Source organism: Bos grunniens, chromosome 5 (assembly GCF_055505025.1).
Source record: "Bos grunniens cultivar Pamir isolate PY7600 chromosome 5, Bosgru_T2T1.0, whole genome shotgun sequence".
In the NCBI taxonomy this organism is placed as follows: domain Eukaryota; kingdom Metazoa; phylum Chordata; class Mammalia; order Artiodactyla; family Bovidae; genus Bos; species Bos grunniens.
In genome coordinates this window covers 43,082,483-43,104,834 of record NC_141169.1, presented here as the reverse complement: position 1 = coordinate 43,104,834, position 22,352 = coordinate 43,082,483, and the positions used below count along the sequence as shown (strand labels likewise).

General features: G+C 34.7%; 1 protein-coding gene across 7 annotated transcripts in view; it reads right to left on the bottom strand.

The window, feature by feature from the left end:
• The window catches only part of CPNE8 (copine 8), a 272,491-nt gene that overhangs the window by 124,340 nt on the left and 125,799 nt on the right, over positions 1-22,352 (bottom strand). For all 7 annotated transcript variants that reach the window (XM_086399950.1, XM_086399952.1, XM_086399951.1 and 4 more), the window contains 3 exons: positions 15,899-15,962; positions 6,356-6,459; positions 724-828 (listed from right to left, as the gene is read on the bottom strand). In XM_086399950.1, the coding sequence (XP_086256076.1) occupies positions 724-828; positions 6,356-6,459; positions 15,899-15,962 (273 nt within the window). The remainder of the gene's footprint in view (positions 1-723; positions 829-6,355; positions 6,460-15,898; positions 15,963-22,352) is intronic.

Sequence of the window (22,352 nt, the reverse complement as noted above, 5' to 3'; positions counted from 1 at the left end):
GGATAGTTTTTCCTATGATTTTAGTTAATAGAATAAATTTTCATTTTTCTAATATACAAGTAGTAAGATAAAATATGTTTTGGGGTGAGAAGGGGTTTTTATATAGTAATCTTATAATCCATCTTCATAAGAAAAAGAAAAAACTTTGATATGAATAAATCTTCAGGTATATTGTGGGAAGATCTTTAGGGCCACATGACCTACTTATTTGTAAAACACCAGAATCTTCCCTGTTCTAGATCTGTAGAACTTTTATAACTCAGTGACCATGAGAATGATGATGTCAAATAGGATTCTCAGGAGTAAACAGGGTTGATAACATACATAATAATAATTTTACATCTTTTGTATATTTACTTATTTCTTTCTAGAAAGATAATACCAAATGAAAACCTATAAAAGGTTTCTGAGGCTATAAAAATTATGGGATACTTTTGCATATGTTAAAATAAACAAATATTCAATATATTTTTAGCACTTTGCACATTTTTGTTTTTGAAAATTCAGTCAAATCAAAATTTAATTAGTCAAATTATTCCTCTTGCCCATATCATTATGGGTAAAAAATGTTACTTAAAAAATTCTTAATAAGTCAACTATGCTTTGGTAAATACACATTTACATTGGCAAAGAAGCCATCTTAATTTTAAAAATTCAACTTAGACTATTGGATACAAAATCTACAGTGATTAAAACTCTCAGACAAGTTGACACTTATTTTACCTGTCATAATCGCCATTACATAAAGCTCTTACTGAGATCTTGAATGCTTGCCATACAGGATTTAGAGTGTTTTTGACAACTTCTGTTTTATGACAGATTGTAAAACTGTAAAAAAAAAAAAAAAGTTTTCCAGTTATTTTCATGATTTAGTTCTAATATATGCTTAGCAATCATTTCTTTCTTTATATTTTGTTCAGAATACAGGTTGCCTGTCCCTTTGTTACTGTTATATCAGTCAATAAAAAGATTTGCTGTTTCAAAACTTTAAAGATTAGCTCATCATAACATATGGCAACTCACTCCAGTATTCTTGCCTGGAGAATCCCAGGGACAGAAGAGCCTGGTGGGCTGCCATCTATGGGGTCGCACAGAGTCAGACACGACTGAAGCGACTTAGCAGCAGCAGCAGCATCATAACATAAAGCAATGAGGGAATTTCCTGGTGGCCCAGTGGTTAAGAATCCACCTTGCAATGAAGGGGACACCAGTTCTATCCCTGGTCTGGGACGATCCCACGTTGCCATGGGCCAGCTAAGCCCATGCACCACAGCTTACTGAGCCTGCACTCTGGAGCCTTTGAACTATTAACTACTGGGCCCATGTGCCGCAACTCCTGAAGCCCGCATGCCCTAGAGCCCGGGCTCCACAAGAGAAACCACCACAGTGAGAAGTCTATACACCACAACTGGAGAATAGCCCCTGGTCTCTGGAACTAGAAAATGCCCACGTGTAGCAACAAAGACCCAGCACAGCCAAAAATAAATGAAAAAATATTTGAAAAATTAAAAATTGCAATTGTGCAATGAATTTACTAAAAATGACCTGAACATTCAATAAATCCTAAAACTGCTGTGTAAATAATCTCTATAAAAATTGTAGTGACATGTTGCAGTGAAAAGTATCTATCAGTCACTAAACATGAAGGTTATCAGTAATTTTGAGAAATTTATTGGAATACTGGGCACAAAAATCTGGTTAGAATGAGTCTAAGAAAGAGAAGAGAAACAGGCAGAATGTGTAAACATTTTTGAGCAGTTTAGCTGTAATAAGAAAAAAGAGAACTTGAGGATAACTTAAAGGGGAAAGATTAGTCAAGTGAAAGGTGTGTTTTTTGTCACTTTTTAGTTTTTTTTTTAAGATGAAGTTAAGAACAACAAGCGTGTATGCTAAAGGAAAAATACATTAGAGAAAAGACTATTTGTGATGTATGAGTGAAAGGGGAAGAAGGCTAGAGTAATGTCCTGAAGTAGATGGAAGTGGATAGGACAGAGGGCATCAAAATGGAGTAGTAGGCCTTGGAAGCACTTGGATAGTCATTTTGCAGAGCATTTGGGAAGACCAAACACAGGGGTAGATATTGTGATGGGATCTTAAGGAATTTCTCCATTTGCTTGCATTGTCCTATTAAATAGGAAACAAGATAAACAGTAAATAAGAAAGAGGGAAAAAGTGCATAACTGTCTGGGAGAGAGGAACATTGATGGATTAAGAAAAAGGAATGATTTCTGAGGAGGGTCAAAGGCTTATTTAAGATTAACATAATGGATTTATAGTAGAGACCATTCAATATGTGGTTCTTTTTTTTAAATCTAAACTGTTGCTTATTCCTAGAGGGAAGAAAGATAGCAATTAAAGAATATATAATAAGCAGTAGAATCCATGAAACCTTAAACTAGTTTTCTGATTCAAATTTCAGTATTGTTTCCACCAAGCCATTTAATCTCTGGACATCAATCAGGTCCTGGTAATATTCTTGCCAGTGGCACCCCACTCCAGTACTCTTGCCTGGAAAATCCCATGGACAGAGGAGCCTGGTGGGCTGCAGTCCATGGGGTCGCTAGGAGTCGGACACGACTGGGCGACTTCACTTTCACTTTCATGCATTGGAGAAGGAAATGGCAACCCACTTCAGTGTTGTTCCCTGGAGAATCCCAGGGATAGGGGAGCCTGGTGGGCTGCCGTCTATGGGGTCGCACAGAGTCGGACATGACTGAAGCTACTTAGCAGCAATGCAAATTTATGCAGCAGTTCAAGAGCTATAAAATGTTTTAAATGATCTTGGTTAGAACAATACCTAAATTCAACTTTCACTAAACCCTTAGGCATGTAGTGTTCTAAATGCAGGGATCCCTCGTATAGTCGTGATCATGAGAGTATTATATAACTACACCATGATGAACATATTGCAACTAGACCCTATAAGATAATAATTCCATTTTGAAAGGGCACTGAGTCCATTTTCCTCTTCACGGTCAAGAAAGGGTCTCTCTTCATTACGAGATCAAAGAGAAACATAATATGAATGGATCATGTTTTCAGTTTAAGATTTATGGCGTTAGCACTACACTCTTCCTGGTAGTAGCCTTACCTATCGAAAGAAACTCATGTTACTAAATTGACAGAGCTCAAGAGAATATGTGTTTGTATAATGTGGTCAAATGCTCTCAAAGTTGAATCACCCAAAGCAATATAGGAATCACCCAGGGCAAAAAAACATTAAAAGAAACATAAATGATAGAGAAAACTCTAAAAGATTAATCAAAATTACTTTGAAACTTCTCTTAATAAACTGACTCACCTTCTTAGTGAGCTACTTATAAACTAAGTGGTCATCTGTCATTCTCATTTGTAAAGCACTTATGGCAGAAAGTGAAGAAGAACTAAAGAGCCTCTTGATGAAAGTGAAAGAGGAGAGTGAAAAAATTAGCTTAAAGCTCAACATTCAGAAAACTAAGATCATGCCATCCGGTTCAGTCACTTCATGGCAAATAGACAGGGAAACAGTGGAAACAATGGCTGACTTTATTTTTGTGGGCTCCAAAATGATTGTAGATGGTGATTGCAGACATGAAATTAAAAGACACTTACTCCCAAGAAGGAAAGTTATGACCAACCTAGACAGCATATTAAAATCAGAGACATTACTTTGTCAACAAAGGTCCGTCTAGTCAAGGCTATGGTTTTTCCAGTGGTCATGTATGGACTGTGAAGAAAGCTGAGCGCTGAAGAATTGATGCTTTTGAACTGTGGTGTTGGAGAAGACCCTTGAGAGTCCCTTGGACTGCAAGGAGATCCAACCAGTCCATCCTAAAGGAGATCAGTCCTGGGTGTTCATTGGAAGGACTGATGTTGAAGCTGAAACTCCAGTATTTTGGCCACCTGGTGTGAAGAGCTGACTCATTGGAAAAGACCCTGTTGCTGGGAGGGTTTCCAGGCAGGAGGAGAAGGGGACGACAGAGGATGAGATGGTTGGATGGCATCACCGACTCGATGGATATGAGTTTGGGTAAACTCTGGGAGTTGGTGATGGACAGGGAGGCCTGGCATGCTGTGGTACATGGGGTTGCAAAGAGTCGGACATGACTGAGCGACTGAACTGAACTGAACTTATATGGTATATAGGCAACAAAAAGTCACTAATAATTCCAGCACTAGTGTCACTAGTGAAAACTCTGACAGGAGTCTCTGCAGTGCTAATATTCAGGAGTACTGCTATATACATATAAGTATGTGTATATATTTATTACAAATAGTGTTATAAGAAAAATATTTTTATTGAATAACCTGTATTAAAATACATTGAGTTGTTTTTAAATGATTTTAGATTTTTAGATTAGTTGTACTCAATATTCATATTTTATTTAATAAATAAGTTAATACCATTTTTACAAGCATAACAAAATTTTGTAATATTCTCTTACCAGTGGCATTATATGTGTGGTGGACTGAAACTCTATGATTGTGCAACTAATTTTGTAAGTAAAGAAGTAAGAATAAAAGAGAAAATTCAGGAAATAGGTTGTTCAGACAAGAGTAAACATGAACTTTATTCTTTGTTATTCAAGAAATTTTGAATGATTTTTTAGTTTTTTATTTTTAACTCTGCAAAAAACTGAAAAATATGATTATTGTCTTCACTGTCCAATATTTTTCACATGGGTAAAATTAGTGTTCAGATGTAAATGCTACTCTAACATTTTTACCACTGAAATACAAAAGAAGCATGCAAAATCTAACAATATGATACCATAACAAAAATAATCAATAGTTTCCCAGTGATTGCATCAACAAAAATTCTACACTCTGTAAAGCATCATTTTATATTTCGGTATATTCGCTTTAAATAGCAAACTTTCTATTTTTATGTACTATTTTATACTTATTACATAACATTAACATGTATAATTTCATTTATAAGTATAGAAGGTTACCTTTTTTTTAAAACAGCCAATTCCTCTCATTTTAATCTCCCAATGACATTTTCTTTTTAGCTACTACTTTATTATGCATAGTTAAGGAAAACAGGAAACATTATACCATAAGATAATAAAATAATAATAACAGCTAACATAATTCTTACGTTAAGTAAGCTCTTAATGATTTTTGTGTAGTAATGCACTTAATACTCTCAACAGCCCTGGGAGGTAACTATGATTATTAACCCATTTCACACATGAGGAAATGAGCCCCACATGAGTTTTAAAACTTGCCTATGGTCCCATAACTATTAAGTAGCAGGGTCACAGTTTACACCTAGGCAGTAGAACCTTTATTAGCTCATAATTTTAACAATTAAACTTTCTCCTTAATATTTAAAATACAGTAAGAATCACAGAAACTAATACAAATGTATTTCATGGTAAAGTCATATGTATTAAATTATACTCTACACAACGGAATACTACTCAGTCATGAAAAAAGAAATAAAACTTTGCCATTTGCAACAACATAGATAGACTTGGAGGGTATTATGCTAAGTGAAGTAAGTCAGACAGAAAAAGACAAATACTATATGATGTCACTTATATGGGGAATTTAAAAAATACAACAAACTAGTGAACATAACAAAAAGAAGCACAGATACAGATATAAAATATCTCACAGATACAGAGAACAAACTAGCGGTTATCAGTGAGGAGATAGGAGATAGGACATAGGAGGAGAAATACTGGAAGGGATTAACAGGTACAAACTATTTCACATAAAATAAGCTACAAGGATATGTTGTACAATGCAGGGAATACAGCCAATATTTTATAATAATTATAAATGAAGTGCAACCTTTAAAAATTGTGAATCATTATTTTGCACACCTGTAACATATAATATTACATATCAACAATACTGCAATAAAAATTAAAATAAATTATAATATATTTTCAAATCACATAGAAACCAGTCTAATCATAACTGGTAAAATATTCAAATTACTAGAATAAAATGAAAAATTTTCTTGAATGCCATATATTATTGAAAAAACCATGTAGTATAAAAAGCAACCAATAAAAATCCATGTTTCTCTCCAAGAAATCTGCTTGAGTTCAGTTCTATTAACAAAATACATTAGTTTCAGCATTTCAGATTTCTACAAAAAAATAAAACTTCCATACTATTAATGCAATAGAAGAGGAAATATTTCTATGAAGCTGAAAACCATTCATTATAAATATCAAACAAAACATATAAAATGCTTATAAAGTTATACATTGTTATTGAAATGAAAAAAATCCTATCAATCTTGTGAATACCAAAATATTGTACTGTTTATCAATTTAATAAGCTTCTCTAGAAAAAATGATAATTTAAATAGCATACTTATCATAGACTTAAAATGCATAAAAGATAAATCTACCTGCCATCTTCATTACTTCGATAAAATACAAGAAAAGGATCTGATTTTCCAAAGAAGTCCTTCTTGTCCAATTTATTTGCACAAAATTGCATTAGAACAGCATCCTACAAACAAAATTAATATAAAAGCTCAAAACCTGGGTTATAAGTAACTAGAAACTGCAGATCACAAGCAAGACCTGACAAGCAAACAAATTTTCCATTTTCATACAAATGGCCAAATGTGGGAAAATTCCAGAAAACATCAAATTACATTTTAAGGGACTATAAGACTAAAAAATTGACTCTTGGAAGTTCTTGTTCTAGTCACAGAATTATTATTTATTAAAATCCTTTAACCTTTCCTGCCCTGGAAAACTGCTAGTAAGTTAGATAACTCTGTGTAGCCAATATTATAAGATCTCTATTCACATCTTCAGTTATTCAGGTACACATTTTTAGAAGTTTTTTTTTTTTTTTTAAATTTCCTCAGGAAATATTTGTTAAGCATCTACTATTATCTACCATGTATTAGATATTGAGATGTATCAGATGATTAGATGAAGCATAAGACAGATCCAGACTGACAACATAGTTTGCTATCTAAATGGGGGATAAGGTTCCTTCTTAATTAAGCAAAAGTGCACCACAATTTCTCCATAGCTACATTTAAAAATAATTTGTATTATATTGGGCTTTTAGTTAAGCACTTTCATTTCACCCCCAATTTAAATCACTTATTTCTATACTAATTATTATATAAAACCAAATATTTTTATCAATTTATATACTCAAGGACTTATAATCCTCATAACTAACTTAAACAAGGTGAGGTATCATAAATCAAGGAAGTTAAACATTATTCAGTGATGATAAACATATTTAAAAGGTATAAATTATATAGTAATTTAAAAATTAAAATCGGTATTCTGGATTTGTTTTTCTTTAAATGAAAGCAGATGTTAATTTTTGAAGATGGAAGAGTCAAAGTAATTCATATTAAATCAAAAGGTCACATTTTTAAATACTGCTTGGTGAAAATGTTGACAAAGATTAAAAAGGCACTCTCTCATTCACTGCTTCATTTTGCAGAGTTCAACAAAAGTTACTAAGCATCCACCTAATTCTCCTTATTTTCTTTCAGCGATTCCAGAACTCCATTCAAGAGGTGATGCTATCTGTCTTTTTCATTGATTAATCCATTCATATTCTTACTCAGCAAACATTTCTCAAGGAATGCTTAGGCTAGAGTCTGGGAATGAAGAGATGGTTTCCGAGAAGTTTATAACTCCAGATTTCTGGATTTCAAAAGCATTGGGGGGTATTATTTTACTTTGTTATTTAACATATAGAAGTCATATAGAAGTTCAACTTTACCAGTTGAACACCCATAATAGAGAAGGAAATACATGCCTAAGCTGGCATAGTAACAATAAATATTTTCAAGAAAACTGAAAGAACAGAGAAAATAAAAATATGGATATCACCATCAACTCAAACTTTGCAACCATGATCAATTTGAGGTTAAAAAATCAAAAATTTCTTTAAGGAAATAATGATAGAGTCACCCTGAAAATAAAACATAAAATCAAGGCAAATTGAAAAGGAAGGACTGGTTTTACTTTTCTGTTTCTTTTCTTTCCCTCTCATCTTCACATATATTAAAATGCCCTTAGGAGAGAGGTGATTTTCCAAGAACATGGGACAAAGACATTAGTCTTGCCACAGAAATAAATGACTTCTCTAAGACATTCTTCCAAAGCACCTAAAACAAAACATAAATTACCAAAAAAATATTATGATGCACTTAAAATACACAGTAGAATTCTGAACTGTGTATATTTCAAATGGATGGTGAATTACACTTCAAAGAGTAAAATGAATTTTCATATGATCACTGTTAACGTGCGCATGCATGTTAAGACACTTCAGTCATGTCCAACTATTTGCAACCCCATGGACTGTAGCCCACCAGGCTCCTCTGTCCATGGGATTCTCCAGGCAAGAATATTGGAGAGGGTTGACATTTCCTTCTCCAGGTGATCTTCCCAACAAAGGGATCCAACCCACGTCTCTTATATCTCCTGTATTGACAGGGGGTTTCTTTACCACTAGCACCAACTGGGAAGCCCGATCATTGGTAAATGTAATACCAAATTGTAGTTTTTCAAATTATATTTCATAAGGCTTGGAAAATGAATAACTCAAAATAAAATATTGCTTTCAATGCACCAAATGATATAAACTTGTGGAAAATATTTTTGGAATTACTCAGGATAATAACAGGAGAGATTCCATCTATATCAAACACGAAATCTAATTTCTGGGGAAAACACAAGCATTCACTTACTTTTAGAAATATAAGAACATCATTACATTTTTCTAAACTCTTATGCTTAATGCACCCTGAGAGAATTTTAAGACTTTCTTTAACACTCCACGCTAATATAACAAACTTCCTAATGAAGAAATGCACTTAAATGTTTCACATTTCTAACAAGTTCTAACAAGTTCAAACCAAACATGTTCTGTAATTTTTCCAGATTCAATGAATGACTCGTCATCCGCCCAAAGTGCTCAAGGAAGTTGTCCTTGCCTATTCCCTTTCCTGACCTCTTACCTAGTTCATCTCCAAGTTGCAAGATGCTATCTCTAAAACATTTATCAAATCTTCAATCACCTGGATATGCACAGTGGCATTTGTTCACTTCTCCCTCTTCTGCTCTTGGACCTATCCAATCGATTCTCCATTCAGCAGGGAGAATAATAGACTTAAAACATCAAATAAATAATTTTGTTCATAACTTAAAATTATTTAAGCCTTTCCTTGGATAAGCACAGAATCTTTAACATAGTCTACAAAAGCTCAACACCAAAAAAACTCTGACCAACTTTTTCCATATTCATCTGATAAAGTTTTATTTCAGTCATTCCCCAACTCCCATCCCCTTGCTGACACACACTGGATACACTCTTTCTCTCTTTGGGCCCAATATAAGTTGCTTGTACTGCTGGAAATCTTTATCATTACTTGGGGCTCCTCATGCGAAGAGTTGACTCATTGGAAAAGACTCTGATGCTGGGAGGGACTGGGGGCAGGAGGAGAAGGGGACGACAGAGGATGAGATGGCTGGATGGCATCACTGACTCGATGGACGTGAGTCTCAGTGAACTCCAGGAGTTGGTGATGGACAGGGAGGCCTCGTGTGCTGCGATTCATGGGTCGCAAAGAGTCAGACACAACTGAGCAACTGAACTGAACTGAACTGAAGCTAAAAAGGAATTTTCTCAAAGAGTCTTGGTTACCTCCACCCAATATAAATTAGATTCTCCATGGTAAAATCAATATTTGCCTACAGAATCATCTGATTAATGTATATTGTTTTCAAAAAAATACATGTGTGTTGAATAAAAAGACAAAGGTTGCTTGTTGTTATTTTTCTTGCCATTCTATTACAAGCTTCCTTACCATGGATAGCATATTATACATTTTGTGAATATTGTTAAATCAATCAGAATGAAAAACATTATTTATGGACAATTTGAAGCTATTTAAAAATACTGAGTGAGGAAACATTTCCAATATGACTTCAAAATTAATATCTATCCTAGAATTTGATAAGATATATCACAAGAGTTGCATTTGAAATAAACTATGGAATACTAAGTTGAAATAATTAGGATTGCCACACTACAAGTAAACATTTGTATAAATTTATAATTTATCCATTTCTCTAATATGCCCCCTTTTTTAATACAGTAGGACATTGTTGGATATCCATTTCTAATATAGTAGTATGTACATGTTGATCTCCAACTCTCTAAGTATTGCTTCCCTCCATCCTTCTCCCCTAGCAACCATAAGTTGGTTCTCTAAGTCTGTGTCTGTTTCTGTGTTGTAAATAAGTTCATTAGTATCATTTCTTTTTAGATTCCACAACTAAGGCATGTAATACAATATTTCTCCTTCTCTGTCTGACTGACTTCACTCAGTATGTCACTCTCTAGATCCATCCATGTTGCTGTAAATGGCATTATTTCATTTTTTTTTAATAGCAAAGTGATATTTCATTGTTTATATGTACCATATCTTTTCTATCCATTTCTCTGTTGATGGCCATTTAGGTTGTTTCCTTGTCTTGGCTATTGTAGAAATTTTGAGATGAACATTGGAGTATATGTACCTTTTCAGATAATGTTTTTCTGTGGACATATGCCCAGGAATGGAAGTGCAGGGTTATATGGTAGTTCTAAATTTAGTGTTTTAAGGAATCTCCATACTGTTATCCATAATGGCTGTAGCAATTTACATTTCCACCAATTGTGTGGGAGGGTTCCCTTCTTGAAACACCCTCTCTAGCACTTACTGTTGGTGGATTTTTTTAAGATATCCATTTTGATTCTAAGTTTGATTTATATTTCTTCAATAATTAGCAAGGTTGAACATCTGTTCATTTGCCTGTTGGCTATCTAGGTCTTCTGTGTGTTTTTTGTTTAGGTTCTTTGCTTAGATGATGTTAAGCCTCATGTGCTATTTGTAAATCTTAGAGACTAATCTCTTGTGGGTCATTTCATTTGCAAATATTTTCTCCCAATCTGTGGGTTATCTTTTCATTTTGTTTACTGTTTTCTTCGCTGTGTAAAGCTTTTGAGTGTAAGTAGGTCCCATCTGTTTATCTTTGTTTTCTTTCCCATTACTCTGGGATACAGACAAAGATACTGCTGCAATTCATGTCAGTGAGTGTTCTGTCTATAAAACTCCATAGTGTTTGGTCTCACATTTAGGTCTTTGATCCATTTTGAGCTTATTTTTGTATATGGAATGATCTAATTTCATTTTTTTACATGTAAGTGTCCAGTTTTCCTAGCACCATTTGTTGAAGAGATTGTCTTTCCCATAGTGCATAGTCTTTCCTCCTTTCTCATACATTAATTGGGCACAGGTGTGTTGGTTTGTCTCTGTTTTCTCTATCCTGTTCCATTCATCTCTATGTCTATTTCTGTCCCAGTACCATACTGTTTTGATGACTACAGCTTTGTAGCATAGTCTGAACTTGGGGTGTCTGATTCCTCCAGCTCTTTTCCTCTCTCAAGAAAGAAATACAGTCCCTTTTTAATTCTGCAAAGTACCACCTGTGGGAGATACATACACATCTCGAAGATATTGTGGATTCTGTTCCAGACCACCACAATAAAGTGACTATCACAATAAAGCAAGTCACATCAATTTTTTGCTTTCCCAGTGCGCATAAAAGTTATTGCTCACGCTACTTTGTCTACTAAGTGTTCAGTAGCACATGTCTAAGGAAACAATATACATACCTTGATTTAAAAATACTTAATTGCTAAAAATGCTATCATCTGAGTCTTCAGCAAGTCACAATATTTTTGCTGGTGGAGGGCCTTGACTTGATGTCAACAGATGCTTGCTGATAAGGGTGATGGTTCTTGAAGTATGGGGTAGCTGTGGTGATTTCTTAGAATAAGACAACAATGAAATTTGCCCCATCAATTGACTCTTCCTTTCAGGATTGATTTCCCTGTAGCACGCAAAGCTATTTGCTAGCATTTTCCCCGTAGTTGGAACTTCTTTCAAAACCAAAGTCAATCCACACAAATCATGCTGCTGCTTTGTCAACTAAGTACATATAATATTCTACAACCTTTGTTGTCCTTTCAATAACTTTCACAGCATCTTTACCAGTAGATTCCATCTGAAGAACCCACTTTCATTGTTCATCCATAAGATGCAATTTGTCATCCATTCAAGTCTTATCATGAGATTTCAGCAATTTAGTCATATCTTCAGGCTCCACTTTCTATTCTAATTCTCTTGCCATTTTCACAATATCATCAGTTACTTCCTCCACTGAAGTCTTAAACCCCTCAAAGTCATCCTCTTGTGAGGGTTGGAATCAACTTCTTTCAAACTCCTGTTAATGTTGATATCTATGCCTCTCCCCATGAATTATGAATGTTCTTAATGGCATCTAGAATGGTGAATTCTTCTTAGAAGATTTTCAATTGACTTTGCCCAGATCTATTAGAGGAATCACTATGACTTTATGGAATGTATTATTTCATATAACTTTATGGAATGTGGAAGCTATAACTTTATGAAATGTATTATTTCTTAAGTAACAGGAATTGAAAGTCAAACTTACTCCTTGAGCCATGGTTTGCAGAATTAGTGTGTTAGTAAGCATGAAAATAACATCAAACTCATACATCTCCATCAGAACTCTTATGTGGCCAGGTGCATTGTAAATAAGCAGTATTATTTTGAAAGGAACCTTTTTTTTTCTGAGCAATAGGTCACAACAGTGGGCTTAAATGTGCTGTGCTGTGCTAAATCACTTCAGTCATGTCCGACTCTGTATGACCCTATGAACGAACTGTAGCCTGCCAGGCTCCTCTGTCCACGGGATTCTCCAGGCAAGAATACTTGAGTGGGTTTCCATGCACTTCTCCAGGGGATCTTCCCAACCCAGGGATCGAACCTGGATCTCTTATGTCTCCTGCATTGTCAGGTGGGGTCTTTATCACTAGCACCACCTGGGAAGCTCATGGGCTTAAATACTCAGCTATAAATAAGAACACATTTGAGGCAGTTCTAATGAGGTGGATGAAATTGGAGCCTATTATACAGAGTGAAGAAAGTCAGAAAGAAAAAGACAAATACTGTATATTAGCACATATATATGGAATTTAGAAATTAGGTAGTGATGATCTGACATGCAGGGTAGCAAAAGAGACACAGATGTAAAGAACAGACTTTTGGACTCTGTGGGAGAAGGCGAGGGTAGGATGATTTGAGAGAATAGCATTGAAGCATTTATATTACCATATGTAAAGTAGATGACCAGTGCAAGTTTGATGCATGAAGCAGGGCACCCAGAGCCAGTGCTCTGGGACAACTCGGAGGGATAGGGGTGGGGAGGGAGGTTGGTGAGGGATTCAGGATGGGGAGACAACTGTATACATGTGGCTGAAACTTTTATGTTTGGCAGAAACTGTCATAATATTGTAAAGTAATTATCCTCCAATTAAAATTAATTAATTAATTTATAAAATTCAGTAAACCATGTTGTAAACAGATATGCTGTCAATCAGGCCTTATTGTTTCATTAATAGAGCATGCTGCTGCTGCTGCTAAGTTGCTTCAGCCATGTCCGACTCCGTGCAACCCCATAGATGGCAGCCCACCAGGCTCTCCGGTCCCCAGGATTCTCCAGGCAAGAACACTGGAGTGGGTTGCCATTTCCTTCTCCAGTGCATGAAAGTGAAAAGCGAAAGTGAAGTCGCTCAGTTGTGTCCGATATAGGGATATTAACTGTCCTAATTACTATATTGTTGTATCTCAGAGAATAAGGATGCCTGGCAAGAGGGAGAGAGATGGGGGAATGGCCAGTTCATGGAGCAGGCAGCACAGACACTTTTATTAATTTCTTGGTGCCCCAAAACAATTACAATAGCAACACTGAAGACCCCTGATCACAGATCACTATAACAAACGTTATAATGAGAAATTTTGATATTTTGAAAAAACTAATAAAATGTGACACAGAGATTAGAGTGAGCAATACTACTAGAAAAATGGTGACAAAAGACTTTTTCACCACAGGTCTATGACAGTCCTTCAATTTGCAAAAAATACAATATATGCACTATGCAATAAAGTGAAGCACAATAAAATGAAGTGCACCTGTATGAAGTCTTTTAGCAGTTTAAAAATGTAGAAATTAAAGCTCCAAAACTTTTCACTCAGCCAAATAGTGAAAGAGACATACTGAAATTTAGGTGTCCTGATTCTACATTGTATGCTCAAGCTAACAACTGGCAATGTGTTTTCAAGAAAGTACTTGTCAATTTGATAATTTCTAATATGAAATAAAATTATTTCATGACAAATTTTAATTGATAATGCCTGATACTTTTAAAGTACCATAAAATACTTAAAACTTGGATGAATTTAGAAACTGTCATGCTAAGTGAACTAAGTCAGACAGAGACTGAGAAACATTCTATGACATCCCTCATATGTGGAATCTAAAAGGAAATAATACAAATGAACTTATCTACAAAATAGAAACAGACTCACAGACTTAACTTACGGTTGCTAGGGGGATGGGTGGGGGGAAGGGACATTTAGGAATTTTGGGATCAACAGGTACACACTGCTATATTTAAAATAGAAAATCAACAAGGTCCTACTATGTAGCACAGGGAACTCTGCTCAACGTTATGTGGCAGCATGAATGGTAGGGAAGTCTGGAAGAGAATGGCGACATTTATATATATGGCTGAGTCTCTTTGCTGTCCACTAAAACTATCACAACATTGTTAATTGGCTATACTTCAATATAAAATAAAAAGTTAAAAAAATAAATAAAACACATTCTCACTTCTGAAGTTAACTATGATCACTGCTTTGAACACACTTGTTTCTTCTACTCTACTAGCACAGCTATATTATTTCACTGATGCTGATTATCAGTGTCTTTAGCTAAGAATAAGAATGTAAGATGCATATGTGAAGTTAGGTCAAGATTCCTAAAAATTAAAAAATTCTAGATCTATAATTTTTAAGTATGGGAAATATGTAAAAAATAATTAGTATTATTAATAAATATATTGAAAGGAAATTTCAGATGTTTTAAAGCTTTATTTTCATAAAGAGTGGTGAAAATGCCTCTAGATCACTAAATAACATATTCCACTTCATTTGCATGGAAGCTTTATAGTTTTCTGTTTCTCCAAATTAAACAACAGAATTGAAAGCAAAATATGTTTAAGATGCAGACTGGCAATACTCTCAATCTATGCCCTTGATATGTTACACCTATTACAAAACAGAACTTAAAACAGTTTGTTCATTAGCACAGTTATACAAAATAATATCAAGATTTTGTCAAAATAGCATTTTAATGTCACAATAAAGAATATGTATCCTTCATCATATAAACACAGATTATCATACACATATACAAATTCAGAGACAAGAAGTATGAAAGCTGATGAGGTCCACAAATCACAACTAAAACTAGTCATTTTCTAAGATTAATAAATATACACTCTATGTTATTACACTCAGTTGGAGTGGTAGCTGGTTATTTCTATAAATGTGGGCTTCCCAAGCTAAGAAAATATGACCCCACATATAAATACTGAATTAATTCAGTCAGAAATACAGAAAAACAAGTATGTTACACAAAATGGTTACAGACAATTGACTAGAAATATTTCTTCAGGGTCACACATAAAATCTTCAAATTTTTACAAAAATTTAACTAATACAATTGATTAGCCACCCCAAAATGATATTAGGTTTTATTTTAACAATTTCTATTCATTAAAAAGACTGTTAAAACTGGACTATAGAATGTAGCCTCTCTAGCTAAAGTACTACCTAAAATAATATTTTTATGAATCATAGAATTATATAATTTAGTTTTAATTATTTTTGCTAAAATTACTCAAGAATAATCATTTAAATATAGTTTGAGAAATACCATTTCAAAGAAGTTTTGGAACTACTGTCTAATCCAAAGAAATATTTACTTACTCTGCAACAGTTTAATTCCTCTGCTGTAAGTATGATTGTACCACATTTCTTCCCTGGAATTCCTCTAAAACAACAAAAAGCATATTTAAACACAATGACATTTCTATATATAGAAAATAAATTAATATTAAATATATATGCTATTTTTATATAAACAAAAAAAAGCATACTACTAATAATTGTGCTCTAATAAAATATATCCTGTTTCAAACTTGAGTTTATCCTACTACTAATAAAACCACATTTACTAATAGATCCACACTTACTAATAGATTCACACTTACTAATAAATCTTTTCAACATTTCAGTACTTTGCCCAGGAATCTCCAATAGCTTCATACTGTTTCTAATAGATAATTAATACAATATAACACAGTATCTATGAGAAATATTCTCCCATGACTTCTAAGACATCTATTATGTGATTACAATGTATTCCTAATTTGGTTTTCAATATTTCTTTCTTCTTTCAATATGGTTATTTATTTGGGCTTATTTTTCCTTTGTGCCGGTTCCTACACCTTAGCATACTACAGTGTGTTAAAACTCTTCCCTGTTGTTGTTCAGTCATCTAGTCATGTCTGACTCTTTGTGACCCCATGGACTGCAACACGCCAGGCCTCCCTGTCCCCCACCATCTCCCGAAGTTTGCCCAAGTTCATGTCTATTGCTTCAGTGATGCCATCCAGCCATCTCATCCTCTGACGCCCTCTTCTCTGCCCTCAATCTTTCCCAGCATCAGGGACTTCTCCAATGAGTCAGCTGTTCCAGTCAGATGACCAAAATACTGGAGCTTCAGCCCCAGCATCAGTCCTTCCAACTAGTATTCAGGGTTTATTTCCCTTAAAACTGACTGGTTTGATCTTGTTGTCCAAGGGACTCTGAAGTGTCTTCTCCAGCACCACAGTTTGAAGGCATTAATTCTTCTGTGCTTCACTTTCTTTATTGTCCAGCTCTCACAACCGTACATGACCCCTAGGAAGATTATAGTCTTGACTATACAGACGTTTGTTGGCAGAGTAATGCTTCTGCTTTTCAACACACTGTCTAGGTTTGTCATCGCTTTCCTGCCAAGAAGCAAATATCTTCTGATTTCATGGCTGCAGTCACCATCTGCAGTGATTTCAGAGCCCAAGAAGAGGAAATCTGTCACTACTTCCACATTTTCCCCCTTTATTTGCCATGAAGTAATGGGGCTGGATGCCATGAACTTAGTTTTTTTAGTAGTTTTAAGTTGACTCTTTCACTCTCTTCCTTTACCCTCATCAAGAGGCTCTTTAGTTCCTCTTAGCTTTCTGCCACTAGAGTGGTATCATTTGCATATCTGAGGATGTTGATGTTTCTCCTGCCTATCTTGATTTCAGCTTGTAACCATCCAGCCTGGCATTTCTCATGATGTGCTCAGTGTATAGGTTAAACAAACAGGGTGATAGCAGATAGCCCTGTCATACTCCTTTCTCAATATTGAATCAGTTGTTTCATACCAGGGTTCTAACTGTTGCTAAGATATGATACCAAAAGATGAGTCCCCCAGGTCTTAACGTGTCTAATACGCTACTGGAGAAGAGCAGAAGAGAACTACAAATAGCCCCAGAAAGAATGAAGTGTGTGGGCCAAAGCAGAAACAACTCCCAGTTGTGGATACGTCTGGAGATGAAAGTAAAATCTGAAGCTACAAAGAACAGTATAGCATAGGAACCTGGAATGTTAGGTCCATGAATCAAAGTAAATTGAACGTGGTCAAGCAGAAGATGGTAAGAATAAACTCTTCCCTATTCTGCCTCAAACTCCATACATCCCAGATGAAGTTTTACTTGTCCCAGGAAACTTTATCCCAGTCAACCTCACACAAAACTTGGCCTTCTCTGCATTTCTATCGCATTTAAAGCCAGTTCCATAACTTGAGCATTTAATTTTTCCTAAATTATTACAATACCATGTTTTTAACCCTCTTTCCTCAAGTTGATTATAAACTCTATTAGAGCAAAATTCATCCTATAAATCCCTTGTAAACCAACAGATTTAAATATCTGTTAATAACAGGCACTCATTGTTTTAGGAAAGTATATAATACATAAGCAAAATTATGCAAAGCAATACTTCCACTCAATTTTCTTTCTATATGTCTATGGCATATAATATTTATGCTCAAAAACTTGCTGACACCAAAAGCAAAGTGCACTAGGAGAATGCAAGGTATGTTCACAGTTCCCTGCTTTACCTGAGGGAATCTTTCAAAGACTAATCCTAATGATCTAAAGGTATACTTCATGTTTCTTTTTTCCTGTCACAAATCATAGTCCAGACTCTTCTGCTTTTCTAGGGAACTATAGGTTATTGAATTAGAATAAAATGAGTGTTTTTGTCTTCAAAAATATGATTCATCTCTAAAAATCTATGCCAGTTTGCATGTGACATTTTCTCCAGATCTTTATGATTAAAAGGTAAGTTACTTTATCCTTGCACATTTTTTCTTAGAATAATTAAAACATCATTTTTAGTATCCTTCCATCATCAGTAATCAGTTAATTTTTATAATACTGCTGAATTAAAAAAAAATTCCTTTCTCTGTTTGTGAATCACAAGATTTATACTTTCAATATTATGGCAAACTAAAGCATCTTGACTGAACATCTACCTGAAAATAATTTAAAATGCTGAATAAAATTTGCAAATAGTATTTATAAATGCTCTGGAAAAACCATCAAAATAAGTAAGGACTAATCAGAAACTGAAGATGTAAAGCCAGAAAGATGAACAGAAGTAAACCCTAGAGTGTTTACTCTTATGCTTGTTTTTTATGGCTCCTTAGGGCATAAAAATGAGAACCCTCCTCCCAGGCAAAAGGTGAGTAAGGATTCACAAGGTGGGAAATTCAATAAATAAGCAATTTCACAGCATAAAGCTTGGATCATGAAGACTATATTGCCTGATTGTAGCATGAATTAGACATAAACATTCTCTTTGACAGGATCTACAAAATAAATCCATGCCTTAAAATGTGGTGATTAATGAAATAGAAAAAATGTCTCCTAATAATTCAGACCTCAATCAGGCTTGCCATCTTAATTTTCACTACTAGAGTAGTGACAAACTTTAAACTGAGAATTTGGCTTAATTCAAGTGATCACAGTTACTTGGTAAATGAAAAATCTCTGTGGAAGGGTTTGCATTCAAACCACATCTCAAAATACTATCACATTAAAGTGTAAAAATATATGTGAGCTCATTTAAAAATATCTCAAAACTCTAAAGAAAAAATGTACCATATTTTAGAGTCTCCAGAGAAAGAAGGCTACAAAATCTAACACAGACTTAAACACTAAAAATATTATGCATAATATACACGACATTCAGTCCTGTTAGACTCTGTGACCCTATGGACTATAGCCTGCCAGGCTCCTCTGTCCATGGGATTCTCTAGGCAAGAATACTCGAGTGGGTTGCCATGCCCTCTTCCAGGGGACCTTCCCAACCCAGGGATGGAACCTGAGTCTCTTATGTCTCCTGCATTGGCAGACAGGTTCTTTACCACTAGCACCACCTGGGAAGCTTCTAAGTATGTATACTATACCTAAAACGTAAAGAGAAGAATGGAAATATGAGGAACTAGCAAATAACTATAAAAATAATCAGGAATATATGGAGAAAAAATAGGACTACTAGAGCTGACTACTGAGAAGGAGCATTGGAAAATAAAAGACAATTGAAAAAATTTCTTGAATGGTTTCAAAAGAAAATAACTGTTACCCTAGGACTGTATATATCCCTTTTAAGAACAAGTATGCACCTCAGATTTTTAAACAAAATAGAATTGAGTGAATTTATAGTCAAGAATGGGCTTCTGTGGTGGCTCAGTGGTAAAGAATCCGCCTCACTATGCAGGAGATATAAGTTCAATCCCTGGGTTGGGCAGATCCCTTGGAGAAGGAAATGGCAACCCACTCTAGAACTCTTGCCTAGAATATCCCATGGACAGAGGAATTTGGGGGGCTACAGTCCATGGGGTCACAAAAGAGTCAAACATGACTTAGCAACTAAAAACCAACAAAAACATAGCCAAGCACATTTGTTCAGGAATTTCTGAAAGATGAAGGAGAATAACCAAACATGAGATGAATAAAGAAATAATAAGGGAAGTTGTAAATATGAAAAATATAATATTTTAAATCTTAATATTATTGATAAATCAATAATAGTAATATTAAAAAACAAATAAATGAAAATGATGATAGCATTGACCAGGAAACTGAGAATTTAAGTTAAAGTCCCCTGATGTACTTTTATTATTCAGGAAGAAAGTACAAGATGCTTTAAAGTAAATAGAACTTGATAAGTTACATAAAAATATTTATAAACTCTTAGGAAACTACAATTCTTAAGGACTTTATATCTAAAAGATAAGGAAGATTGTGGAATGATGTTTTAAAAATATAAGCAATTCCAAAGACACTAAAGAAAAAACAGTGGAGCACATGAGAAGCACTAAATAAGTGATCAAATTAAATCCAGAGAAACAGTTACAAAAATACATATTAATAAACTAAATGCTGTCATTGCTGTTGTTTAGCTGCTAAGTCATGTCTGACTCTGTGACTGCCAGGCTCCTCTGTTCATAGGACTGTAGCCCGCCAGCCTCCTCTGTTGATGGGACTTCCCAGGCAGGAATACTTGAGTGATTTGCCATTTCCTTCTTCACGGGATCTTCCTGACAAGATGATCATGACAAGTATCAAACTCACAACTCCTGCATTGCAGGTGGATTCTTTACCACTGAGCTACCAGGGAAGCTGTTGAACTAAATGCTACAGATTAAAAACAAAAACTGTCATTCTATATAAAGAATAAAATTCATACATAGCTATTTAAAACAGACATTAAAATTTAAAAATCTAGAAAATTCAAAAAATGGAAAGTTACACTAAAGGAAACAAAAATAACTAGTGCAAACCAGTGTATCTACATTAATGGTAAACATATCTGAAAATCATCACTGTACAATAATAAAAGGTTCAATCGATTAGGAAGATACAACAATCTCAGTATTGCATGCATCTATGAAATATACATTAAGAACTGACCATACAAACAAAAGGGCAGATATACCATTATGCTGAGCAATTCTACCCTGGTATGTACCACATTGGTCAGTGATCAGTGCTAACAATCACAAGTGATAAGCCACGTTGACATCATGTAACACTGATATGATGTAATAAGAAGGGCATTACACCACTGTAATCTTGCCCTTCAAATTTATAACCACAATCTAGACATATTAAAAATATTAGACAATCCCAATTTGAAAAACATTCTACAAAATATCTGACTAGTACTCCTCAAACTGCCAAAGATGTCCGAATCATGGAAAGACTAAGAAATTGTCACATAACAGAGAATAGTAGGAGAGAGGCTGACTACATGGAAAAAGGAATCCTGAAGTGAATTCTGATATAGAAAAATGACATTCATGGAAAAACAAGTGAAACTCTAATAAAGTCTGTAGTTTGGTTTAGTCACTAAGTCACGTCTGACTCTTGCAACCCCATGGACTACAGACTGCCAGGCTCCTTTGTCCATGGGATTTTCCAGGCAAAAATACTGGAGTGGGTTGCTATTTCCTTCTCCAGAGGATGCTCCTGACCCAGGAATGGAACCCCAGTCTCCTGCATTGCAGGCAGATTCTTTACCAACTGAGCTATGAGGGAAGTGTAGCAACATGGGTATATTGTGACAAACATATCACAGTAATGTAAAACATGGGGTTCCCTCGTGGTTTAGAGGGTAAAGAAATCCAATGCAGGAGACCTGGGTTTGATTCCTAGGTTGGGAAGATTCCCCTAGAGATGGTAATGGTTACCCACTCCAGTATTCTTACATGGAGAATTCCATGGACACAGGAGCCTGGTTTGCAACAAGTCTATGGGGTTGCAAAGAACCAGACATGACTAAGCAAGGAACATACACACACAATGCAAAATATGAATATCAAAGGAAAGTGGGTGAGGAATATGCAAAATTCTCTGCCGTATTTTCTCAACATTTTTGTAAGGCTAAAGTTCTTATTCAAAACAAGGCAAGGTAAAAAAAGAAAATCAGGCTGAGTATTCTAGGTTAAAAGTGACAAAAATTAGGACAACTAAACTCAATGTACAATTTTTGACTAAAATTCTAGACTAGAGAATGATAGCTATAAAAATTGGGACAAACGGTGTAATTTGAATATAAGATGTGGAGTATATAACTTCATTATTTTCTTGCAAAGTTTCCTGATTTTGATTATTGAACTGTGATTCTATAAGAGAATATGCTTATAAGAAAGATATTCGTTTTGTTTGCTGTTTCCTTTGAGGTTCAAAAGCTTTTACATTTAATTAGGTCCCATTCGTTTATTTTTATTATCATTATTCTAGGAGGTGGATCAAAAAATAAAATAAAATATATGCACACAAAG